This window comes from Erythrolamprus reginae, chromosome 1 (assembly GCF_031021105.1).
Source record: "Erythrolamprus reginae isolate rEryReg1 chromosome 1, rEryReg1.hap1, whole genome shotgun sequence".
NCBI classification, from domain to species: domain Eukaryota; kingdom Metazoa; phylum Chordata; class Lepidosauria; order Squamata; family Dipsadidae; genus Erythrolamprus; species Erythrolamprus reginae.
Window position 1 is genome coordinate 313,407,678 of NC_091950.1, and position 12,258 is coordinate 313,419,935.

At 42.2% G+C, this 12,258-nt stretch overlaps 1 protein-coding gene across 5 annotated transcripts in view; it reads left to right on the forward strand.

Annotated features, from left to right (window-relative positions):
- The first annotated feature begins 2,222 nt into the window (after positions 1 to 2,222).
- MYB (MYB proto-oncogene, transcription factor) overlaps positions 2,223 to 12,258 on the forward strand; it is a 50,198-nt gene continuing 40,162 nt past the window's right edge. For 2 of the 5 annotated variants that reach the window (XM_070733560.1, XM_070733562.1), the window contains exons 1-2: positions 2,223 to 2,358; positions 7,996 to 8,113. In XM_070733560.1, coding sequence (XP_070589661.1) covers positions 2,336 to 2,358; positions 7,996 to 8,113 — 141 coding nt within the window. In that variant the 5' untranslated portion in view covers positions 2,223 to 2,335. The remainder of the gene's footprint in view (positions 2,359 to 7,995; positions 8,114 to 12,258) is intronic. The other 3 variants (XM_070733561.1, XM_070733563.1, XM_070733564.1) reach the window with 3 other exon arrangements.

The window sequence follows — 12,258 nt, forward strand, 5'->3', positions numbered from 1 at the left end:
CTGCTGATCACTGGCTGCCTGCAGTTTGGCAGATCGAATCTCAGTAGGCTCAAGGTTGACTCTGCCTTCCATCTTTCCAAGGTGGGTAAAATGAGGACCCAGATTTATTATTTATTTATATATTTGATTAATTTTTTTTTAATGCCACCCTTCTCCTTAGACTCAGGGCAGCTTACAACATGTTAGCAATAGCACTTTTTAACAGAGCCAGTGTATTGCCCCCACAATATGGGTCAACAGATTGTTGGGGGCAATATGCTTACTCTCTGTAAACTGCTTAGAGGGGGATGTAAAGCACTCTGAAGAGGTATATAAGTCTAGCTATTGTCTATGTATAAGTTACACATAAACTTATATTGTATATAACTTATATAAGTTACATAGACTTATATTGCGTAGAAATCTATATAAGCCCTCATCACCTCAAGATTCGACTACTGTAATGCTCTCTACATGGGGCTACCTTTGAAAAGTGTTCAGAAACTTCAGATCGTGCAGAATACAGCTGTGAGAACAATCATGGGCTTCCCAAGGTATGCCCATGTTACACCAACACTCTGCAGTCTGCATTGGTTGCCGATCAATTTCTGGTCACAATTCAAGGTGCTGGTTATGACCTATAAAGCCCTTCATGGCATCAGACCAGAATATCTCCAGGACTGCCTTCTGCCGCACGAATCCCAGCGACCGATTAGGTCCCACAGAGTTGGCCTTCTCCAGGTCCCGTCGACTAAACAATGTCATTTGGCGGGTCCCAGGGGAAGAGCCTTCTCTGTGGCGGCCCTGACTCTCTGGAACCAACTCCCTCCGGAGATTAGAACTGCCCCCACCCTCCTTGCCTTTCGTAAACTCCTTAAAACCCACCTTTGCCGCCAGGCATGGGGGAACTGAGATATCTCCCCCGAGCCTATACAATTTATGTATGGTATGTATGTATGTCTGCTTAATAATTTATTTATTATTTAGATTTGTATGCCGCCCCTCTCCGCGGACTCAGGGCGGCTCACAGCAAAATATAACAATCGTAACAAATCCAAATAAATTTAAAATATTTAAAAACGTTTAAAAAAGAACCCCGTTTACTAACAAGCACACACACAAACATACCATGCATAAATTGTACATGCCCGGGGGAGGTGTTTCAGTTCCCCCATGCCTGACGGCAAAGGTGAGTTTTAAGGAGTTTACGGAAGGCAGGGAGAGTAGGGGCAGTTCTAATCTCCGGGGGGAGTTGTTCCAGAGAGTCGGGGCTGCCACAGAGAAGGCTCTTCCCCTGGGGCCCGCCAACCGACATTGTTTAGTTGACGGGACCTGGAGAAGACCCACTCTGTGGGGTTTTTTAAATGTATTTTAAATTATTAGATTTGTTACGAATTGTTTTATTGTGTTGTGAGCCACCCCGAGTCTACAGAGAGGGGCGGCATACAAATAAATAATAAATAACAAAATAATAAGTCTATATAGCTAAAATCTATATTTATTTAATTGGATTTGTATGCCGCCCCTCTCCAAGGACTAGCTATAGCTAACTCTATATAGCTATTGTCTATATATCGATTGCTACAAACAGCGTTATATCTATGTAACACTACCAAGACGTGCTGGACAAAATTAAATAAATAAAATAACTGGGAAGAAGAAACGCGCCCCAGTTCAAATAGGATGGTTTCCTCCTCGGCAAAGCTAAACGGGCAGAGTAGCTCCAGAGAAAGTTCGAACCAAGCCTTAAAAAATAAAAGCTACACAGCCCGGGGGAGGTGAAGGCAACCCCGCGGTTTTAATGGAGCATGCCCTGGCCGTCGGAGCCGTCCCAACTCCGCCGCTCTGCCCTCACGACCCAGCCCGAGTTCGTAGATGCAGCCTCAGCGGGGGCGGGAGGTGCTTTCAAGTGCGCCTCGGCAGAGCGGGCACAGCGCAGCCTTTCCCGCCCGGCTCGAAGGTCCCTCTCAGGAGACGCTCTCCGCTCGGAGCCTTTTTTACCGCCACCACCTCAGCCGCGCGCGCTTCCCGAGAGCCGACTGGGGCTTGGCAGGAGCCCGGGGCTGGAGGAGCGCCTGCGCACTGCAAGGGGCGCCAGATTTGGCGGGAGGGGGAGTGTCCACAAAAAAAAAAGGGGCCTTTGTTAGATGGCATCTGTTTACAGAGTTACGCTTTCATCTCAACCTGTTTCCTCCTCCCCTTCTCCGGCTCCTGAGAACTTAGCAGCATAAGAACCCTTTTTTTTTTAAAGAGGAGACACACGCCAAGCACTGCTTCCAGCTGCATAAAAGCCCTCTCCTCCCCCGCCCGCCCGCCCACCTCTCGCCTTTTCCCCCCCTCAGTGACTAATGCAAGGATGGCCAGGAGACCTAGGCACAGGTAATTAAAAAAAAAATCAGGAGAAGACTGGAAAAAAGGGCAAAGCAAATCGCTTTATTTTTTTATAATTGCTAATATTTTGGGGGAAAGGGGGGCTTGTTTCTCTCGTTGGCTCTTTCGGTCTCTTGGTTTTCTTGTTGGTAATGTTTGCGCGCGCGCCAGCGTCTTGTTTTGTTGCATAGTGGCAAAGATTCTTTGGCGGAGTGGGGGGGGGGAGTTTATTTTTTAAAAAGTTTGGAGAGAGATTGAGACCCGTCGCCCAGGGTGCAGAGGAAGCGTCCTCTTGCCAGTTCACCTGTCAGGAGGCGCGTTTCAGTAATATGCCTGGAATCGGTCGGTGCTTAGCAAACTCGGTTTCTCTCGGGGCTAACTTTTAAGATCCCCCACCCACCCACCTCCGCCGTTTTTATTGGCGATCGTGAATAGATCACAACGCTCGGATCCGTGCAAAAATTTCCAAAAAAGGAGGGGTGGGCGAGAAGGTCCGACCGGGTTGCAAGTGGAGCGCGAGAGCCGAAATCTTATTTCTTTGCAAAGATCTCCACACAAGCCGTCCGTTTCTTTGCAAAAGAGGGGGGGGGGGATCCGTTGCTTGTGACAATCGCGATCTGGGCTTTGCCAGCGTTTGGAGTTGCAGGAGGGAAGAGAGAAAGAGAAGCAGGCAGCCCGATCCTTAGGCAAAAAAAAAAAAAAAGAGCAAAATGTCGGAGCTTGCAGGTACCCGATTCCGGTTTTTTCATTCATTCGCCCTTTCATTCATTATTGGCGGCTGGGTGAATGACAAGCAAGGGTGGAAGCAAAACTAAAGCCTCCGTTGCTTTGCAGCGGGTCGGCTTCTTTTCGGGATCGCAGACCCGTCGCCTTTGAATTTGGGTTTCTGGTGGTGAAGTTTGGGTTCGCTTTGCAGGCGCTGTTGTTTTTTTAAACTTCTGCGGGAGTTGGGAACTTTCCCTGCAGCGCCGCATGGGACGAGGTTGCAGGTTGGAGGGGGGAGAGAAGAAAGCACCGGTGGTTTGTCAACTGTCACTTATTTGGTAACGGTGGGAGCTTTTTTTGACCTTGCTTTTGCAAGGCCTTGCATTTGACAATTTCTACGGAGGGGAACTTAAAATAATAATAATTTTAAAAAACACAACACAAAATTTTGCTGAGGTTGCTTGTCCATGCGGTGGCGGGGGATCGTCCGGGGCGAGGACGGCTTGTGGTTGTGGGGAAATGTTGCAGGGTGGAGGTGACTGAGGCTACCCGCTTGCTTACTCTCTTTTTTCCCCCTCACTTCGCGCTGCGGTGGCAATGCAAGAAAAGCTCGCGCGCCTCGTGGTCTTGCAGAAACCCTCGTGCAGTGCGGGGATCTGTTTGCTTAAATTAGCCCGGGACGAGCGTCCACGTGGAGTCGGGATTAGAAAAAGCCCTTTCTCTTTCGCCTGCTCCGTTTTTAACGCGCCCTCTTGATGGTGGTGTTTTTTTTTTGCTTGGCACGGAAAGCTTAAGGGCTGACTAACCTTTGAAACTCCGGACATTTCCGCTTAACTTATAGGAAGAGAAAGGGGGGGGGAGAGTAAATAAAGCGGGGGCAGAGGAGGCAGCCTTGCAAAACCGCCTAAGGCATATATGTGTGTGTGTGTGTGTGTGTGTGTGTGGCATCCTATGTATATGTGTGTGTGTTTGTGTATGCATTGGCATCGTATGTATATATATGTATGTATATGTGTTTATGCATTGACATTCTATGTATATATGTGTGTGTATGCATTAGCATGCTATGTATACATGTATGTGTTTGTGTATGCATTGGCACCCTATGTATATATGTATGTGTGTGTATGCATTGGCACCCTATGTGTGTGTGTGTGCATTGGCATCCTATGTGTGTGTGTTTGTGTATGCATTAGTATGCTATGTATATGTGTATATGTGTTTGTTTATGCATTGGCATCCTATGTATATATGTATGTATATGTGTTTATGCATTGACATCCTATGTATATATGTATGTATATGTGTGTCTATGCATTGACATTGCATACATGTGTGTGTGCGCGCCACTTCATAGTGCTTTTACAGCCCTCTCTAAGCGATTTACAGAATCAGCATATATCGCCCTGAACAGTGTGAGCCCTCATTTTACCCACTTCAGAAGAATGGAAGGGTGATCTTATATAGTATATGGCCGCTGCATGCATACATGCATGCAAGGCAACATTGCTGACCCGGCCTGCAGAAACGATTTGGGGAGCGGAGGGAGTCAGTCTTGCGCGCTGCCTATTATTATTATTTTTTAATGGTCGCACGCTCGCTTCTTGCTGGGGGGGGGGGGGGCTGTCGATTGAACTCTGCACTTGCACTTGGGAGAAAAGCGCTGGGCTGTGTGTGCCAAAGGCGCCGTCTTCTCGGGGACTTTCGGGGCATTTATTTTTAAAGCGGCGCGTAATCATAGTGCAAGAAGTGAAGTTGAATGGAAGGAGGGGGTGGCGGAGACACCGCCTCCTCTGCTCCAGCGGGATCGTTGGAGGGCCGTAGTTCCCCCGTTTGGCAACGGAGGAGACACACAGAGAAAATAAAAACCCCGCTTCTTCTCCAAGCACCTGTCGGAGTAGAAGGCTGGCGACAAGGATCGCGAGTTAGTTGACCGCCCTTCGGGCTGGCTGGGCGGATCGCTGGCGCTTTTTTTTTTTCTTCAATCACAGTGACAGCGGCGGTAGTAGTAATAGTAGGAGCTGTAGTAGTAAGCGGCGGCAACAAATCACTTCCTCCCCGCCCCGTCCCCACCCTCCCTTTCTCACTCTCTCTCAAATGGGTTGCACAATCTAAGTTCCTTGGCGAGAGCGTATTCATGAGAGTGTGTAGCGTTACTTATGCGCAAATTAGCTGGAGTGAACAGGCTTAACCCTTTCCGTTGCTGCAGCCTGACACGTCATCTCAGACTGCTATGAACGATTGGCTGCTTATGGGGGGGGGGGGGTTCTAAAGATCCCCCAAAAATAATAATTATGATGGAGGGAGGAAAGGGACAAGATGGCTAGAAAGAAAGCTGGGCTGTTTTGTTGGTTGGCTTTATTTTTAAAGTTGCAAAATGTGAGAGCATCTGAGTCATGCCGTCCTCATTACAGTATATGAAAAACAAAAGTTTATGGAACTCCGCTAAAAAGAGCCTATAAACTTGATGTGAAAATGGAAACTAAGGCAGTGTTTCCCAACCTTGGCAACTTGAAGATATTTGGACTTCAACTCCCAGAATTACCCAGCCAGCGAATGCTGGCTGGGGAATTCTGGGAGTTGAAGTCCAGATATCTTCAAGTTGCCAAGGTTGGGAAACACTGAACTAAGGGGATTTTTTTTTCACATTATCATGATTTTTGATGCCTTGGTGCCTGTTAAAATAAATGCAACTTGCTTGTAGGTGAACCTTATAACATGCAATTAAAATCTATACTAACATGTGAGAGCAGAAAAAAATGTTCAGCTGTTTTCGCAGCTCCTCAAATGCCTCAAGCTCATATCAAGAGCATCAAAAGTAGTAGATGCTTGCTACAAACTTCCAGCAGGCGTGGTTGGTAAATCCACAGTAACTGAATTTAAACATGCCTGGGATAAACATATCCATCATAAGGTAAAATACAGGAAATAGTATAAGGGCAGACTAGATGGACCATGAGGTCTTTTTCTGCGGTCAATCTTCTATGTTTCTATATAGATACCCACATACTTTAAATTAAACTATGCAGGTAAAATAAACCTCAAATTCATTGTACATAGGAACAGCCAAATCATATGATCAGCAAATTTTGCATGTCACATCAGTTCATAAAACGTCACTTTTGATTGCAGGGTCGGTTTCCTGGGTAGCAAGGGTTGCACTGCAGTCCAATTTAGTTTGGTTTTGAGTACTGTATTCCAGTTTTTACTGGTCTCTTGTGAGTGTCTGGAATTATGAGAATAGGTGGCACAAAAATGCATGCTTATTTATTTGCAGAAATATGTACAAATATTTAGAAAAATACCAAAAATTATTTAGAAATCCTTATATTGGATCAGTTTACTTTAACCTGTTTGATCAAAATGTATTTAAAAATGGCATTAAAGCGCATTCTATTAGCATATTGCCCTTAGGTACCCCTAAATCATCTGTATTTTCTTCTCTACTTTAGATACAATCTTTAGGCTAAGCTTTCAAAACTTATGTTTACATTTTCCAGTTGAAAATAAAGTATTGCTCAATAGAATTTGAAGTAAGGCAACCTTCATTGCAAAATACTTTGAATTTTACCAAACTGCATGGATTAAACTGGATGTTTTTTTAGTAAGTTCTGCTCACATGTTAGCTTTGAAAAAAAAGCTGGGGCAATCATCAACTGAAGAACATTAGATGGAATTGAATTAGCGATAGTAGGAAAAGTTCAGATTGTATTATTTTTAGAGATACCTGTATTTGGCCCTGAAGTGTGAACTTCTTCTCATTGAAGAGTAAAACAAACCAAACTGACTAGTTGAATTTATTTTGCATTGACCATTGACCTTGGACACTTTGAAGCTACAATGCCATGCACATGTGCAAATTGACCCTCTTCAAAGTCATCCTCAAAGAATTTGGTAGCATCTCCCCTTGTAAAATATGTCTGCTCTTTCTTCAACTGCATAGAAATTCATGTAAGTGGTAGGTGGGAATGATTTTGGGAGACAGAAGAAAGCAGCAGGCTAGAATCTATTGTGTATCCCTATATATAATAAAGGTAGAGCTTATTTGTTTCATGCCTGGAGTATACCAAAGGGTAAACTCTGTAATTTGAGCTAGGATCATCATGTCTGGTCTGCAGAAAACCTGAACATAAACAAATGGTGGGAAAAATAGTTCCCACTCTGCTGCCATCTAGTGGTCCTCTAGATTTTTGCAGGCTAGACACCTTAGTCCTAATTTGAAGTTGGTTAGGAATGTGATTCCCAAACTCTGTGCTCCAGGGTTCCAGACTGAATATTTTACACTGTTAATAAATGGAACTGTTTGGGGGTTGATTGTGGCATGCCAAGACACATGGGGTGCCATAAACTGAGGAAACTAGTAAACTTCTACAAGAGTTATTGTACTAGAGTTATTCAGCATGAGAGGTTATTAAATAGTATGAGAGTAGAATAGTACAAAATACTAGCCTTCTAAAAATGTAAAAACTTGATTTTCATCTGAAAATTAAAATGTGGAATTTTTTTTTACCTCTTTGTGAGTTGTTCTTTGAATGATTTGGCATGAGGATTCCAAATATGTACTTGGACACAGCCTCTGTTCCTTTCATTGTCCTAAACATTGTATTTTAATTTGAAACCATCATTGGTTGAACAGCTGCCAAATGTGTAATTTACCACTGATCTAACAGCATGAGCAGGTCTAAACATGCATAGTAAGCAGAAGGTTGCCAACCTTTTGCTTGTATCTGTGGATACCAGAAACAGCAGAACCTGTTCAGGATACTAGAACAGAATGCAGAACAAAATCTTGTCATGCAACTTTCCAGACAATTACCCCTGTAACCTTTGCAAAAGTTGTTGACTTTTGCTAACTTTTTGTAGAACTTGTGATATTGAAATTAAACTCTCTTCCCTTCAGTGTTTTGCCTTAATTTTGCTTTCTGTATTTTATTTCTTCAGCATATATAGCAGTGAGGATGAGGATGAAGATGTCGAGCTGTACGATCATGACTACGATGGGTTGCTCGCCAAGGGTGGAAAACGTCATTTAGGAAAAACGCGATGGACCCGGGGAGAGGTAAACTGGCTCCATTACTAAATGTCTGTAGAAGACAACAATTTTAGTACCATTTGTGGCTGGCTTCTCAAGCAAGTGGATAAATATTTATTTGGTTAATAAACATGAAGCTTTTCCTTTTAGGTTATCATGATTAGGCCTGTGCCTAAAAACGCAGAGTTTGTGTTACAAAACAAACCACACACAAATAGTTTAGCAGCAAGTAATATATTTTGAGAGGGAAATTATATATAATGTCAATGTTGGGGCCTACTCAACACTGGCACCATAGTGATAGGATAATAGGAACAGCTTAAAAGACAATGGACAAGTGAAGCTCTGCTAGTTTAGGAGAATGATAAGAGACATACTGACTGAATTATTATTATGTTGACTTGGAAGCCTGAGAACAGTCAAGCAGGCAGTGGAAATTCTATTTCTTCCATGTGTTCTATGAAAATCAGCCCAACAGTAACTCATGTCTTTTGTATGCTGGTTTGTATGAAAAATGGTGGTGGTTCTAGGGTGATGCACTGGCTCAGCTATTTTGTATACAGGGTTTATGCAGATAACGGCTGATTTCATAGCTGTTGGTCAACTGCAATAAATTGTGTAGAAATTGGCATTATGCATTTGATAGAAAATGCATAGAAGCCATTATAAACATCAGTATTAGGTGTTGCTGGGGTTGACATGTCATGCTTTGGTTGGTTTCCACCATTTCAGAGGGCCAGGCTCTGAAGCAATAACACATAAATGAAGCCTTCTCATTTCTAGTTGTCATAAAAGAAACTTCGTTCAGTCACAATTAACAATGCATAACCTTTATCCCCTTGTAGACAGATAATCAATTAAAAGTATTACAAAGGGTCATCCTCTTAGTTTCTCTACAGTGTGAGTATAGGACGGGTAATGACTAGGTTTGCACATTATATTCAGCTAGATGGTTCCCTGTTTTTAGCTTCCCAATTATTATTAGAAAGCAAATTCAGCCAGCTATGGCTAACTCCATAACAGTAGCAGTAGCTTATAAGTTAACTTATATACCACTTCATGGTGCTCTATAGCACTCTCAATTTTCAGTGTCAGCACATTGCCCCCAACAATCTGGGTCCTCATTTTACCGACCTGGGAAGGATGGAAAGCTGAGTCAACTTTGAGCCAGTCAGGATCGAACTCCTGGCAGTGAGCAGAGTTAGCCTGCAAAATATTTCATTCTAATTACTGCACCACCACCATGGCTCCATAAATGTTCATGTTTAATCATAAATCATGGTTAAACAAACAATGGTTTAAAATGAAGTGTGAACGAGGACAACATGAAAACTATGTTTTAGACTTCAAGAAGGAATTAATTTCAAAACAAAAACTAAAATATAAGACTGTCCACTTATTAAAATTGGTGTTAAGCTTAAAACATTCTTCGAGTATGTTTAGATAAAGTTTCTAAATAACTGAATTGTTCATTTAGAACAATGGTTCTTAGGATATTAATAGTGTTTACCACCTAACCAAATGTAATAGGAGTCCTCTTTTTACAAAGCTAAATTTTAAGAATTGTATTCGCTTGGCGCAGGTTTCTGTGTTAAAATACTCAATTTGCAACACTGCGTGCTGGCAGTAACTTCAGCTGACTTTTTCTAAACACTCCAATTTTCATATTTAGTTTGCTTTGATTTGACTAACATGTTGATAGGTAAGCATTGACAGGTCATTTTATTTAAAAGTTAGTTTGTTGCTGCACTATTTGGCAATTCTCCAAAATAGCCTCTGTGGCTTAATGTTGTGCTTTCTAAACCCTTGCTGGAGGTTACTAGGTCAAATAATCACAAGGAAGTAGTCATCAAAATTGCAACAAAATACAGTGGTACCTCTACCTAAGAACGCCTCTACTTACGAACTTTTCTAGATAAGAACTGGGTGTTCAAGATTTTTTTGCCTTTTCTCAAGGACCATTTTTCACTTACAAACCTGAGCCTCCGAAACTAACCGGAAAAGGCAGGGAGAAGCCTCCATGGGGCCTCTCTAAGAATCTCCTGTGAGGAAACAGGGCCAGAAAAGGCGGGGAGAAGCCTCTGGGGCCTCTCTAGGAATCTCCTATGGGGAAACAGGGACTCCACCCTCCCTGTGGTTTCCCCAATTGCACGCATTATTTGCTTTTACATTGATTCCTATGGGAAAAAATTCTTTTTCTTACAAACTTTTCTACTTAAGAACTTGGTCACTGAACGAATTAAGTTCGTAAGTAGAGGTACCACTGTAGTACCTTTTATTTTTTTAATAGGGCTACAGAGAATAGTTTAAGGATGATTGTTGTGCTGTTCAAACCATTCATTTGGTTAAGTTAGTTGATTAAGGTGTCAGTTAAAGCAGCACCCCGCCCCCCAAACTTTCTGGGCACCAGGGTCTGGTTTTGTAGGAAAAAGTTTTTCCGCGGACCGGAGGGGACGTGGTTTTGCATGCTGCCTGCATCCCACAGATGAGGCTTCATTTGTTTGCGCAGCCCAGTTGCTGGCATGGCGCGGACTGGTACCTGTGCACACACTGGACATTGGGTACTCCTGTGTTAAAATTTTGGACCTTAATTGCATGTGGAAAAGTACTTCTGCATGGCTATTTTTTTATAGTATTTAAAAAATTTCTTTCTTCATGCTTTGTGTGTTAAACACAACACACTTTTACTAATAGCACAAGACAATATCCCAAGTAGAACAAAGTTTTCCATTCATAGGCACATTTTTTATTATCATATTTGTGAAAATAGCCACAGGTTAGACTCTATAGTTCAGTGGTTATTGTTCCATTGTGTAACAGTGTTAATTGGGACTGGAATTTCCATCACTAAACAATCTGGTTGTAAAACACAATGTGATGCAATCCTCTATTTAACAATGGCAGTTCTGGCAGTTCCCAACTTTAATTGTTAAGCAGAGCCTTGCAGGTCCTTAAGTGAGGACTTCACATTTTTGTGATTCCTGACTTCCTGTAAGGTTTGCAATTAACTTTGCTGATGGAGAAGGTTGTAAATCACATGATCTTGGGATGCTACAATGCCTGGGACTTTGAGGACTGTAATAAGTATAGCTTACTGTCTGTCGTAAGTTCCGTTGCTGAGCAAGTGATTGCTAACTGAGGATCACTTCTAGCATAAAAAGAAGTGTTTTTCTGGAATAATTTACAAGATAATGTTGGCACTATCATAGTGAAGGACTTTCTTGTTCTATCTTGTATGATTACAAATAATAATTCTTGCAACCAAGTATAATGTTGAAATGCAGGTGGATTAATGATTGCCAAAACATTATAATTAACTTCACATTCAGTGAACTTTCCAGTTAATTCTCTAATTCGCCTTTGTTCTGTAAATTAAATGACTTCAACCCAAATGGTGCCAATATAGGAAGTGATTAGAGCAGTCTTCTTCAACCCACCCCTCTGGATAAGATGAACTACAGGTTTGTGATTTTCAGTTAGCATAACTTTGTTGGAAATTTGGGGACTGCAGTCCAAATTGTCTGGAGTCCACAAGTTAGGAGATGCTGGGTTTATACGTGAAACTTGAACTATGGGCTACTGTCTCTGTATTTCTTCATTTCTATTTTTGATCTTCATTTGTTGGCTTTGGACAGTTTACTATGAGAAGATAGCTGGCCGAAAGATTTCTCCCATTGAATTCTTCTCACATAGTACAATTGAATCTAACCAATCAACTATCTCTAGCTAGTGATATGGATGCCAAAGGTCATGAAAATTGGATGTCTACAATGGCAGATATGTTCGTTATATATACAATACATTGTTTAAGTCTTCAAAATTGGCAACTTTAATATTTGTGGATTCCCAGAATTATCCAGCCAGCATAGCTTAGTTATGTTGCCAAGTTTGAAGACTTCTGGTTTAAGTCAATGTGTGGATAAGTCAAATAAATGCATCTGAGGAGGGCGGCATAGAAATAAATAAGTAAATAAATAAATAAATAAATTTACGCAGCTATACATTTAAGATAATGGTAGATGTCTTAACTAAATGTATGATGTGTTTGATTCTTGTTTAAGAGGCAGGCTAGTCAACCAGGTTACTCCGTTTTGGTGTCTGTGTGGGTCATGTGGTCACTGTTTGCAACCATATCCGCCAGCTTCTGACAAGTAAAGTCACTTGGGAAAAAC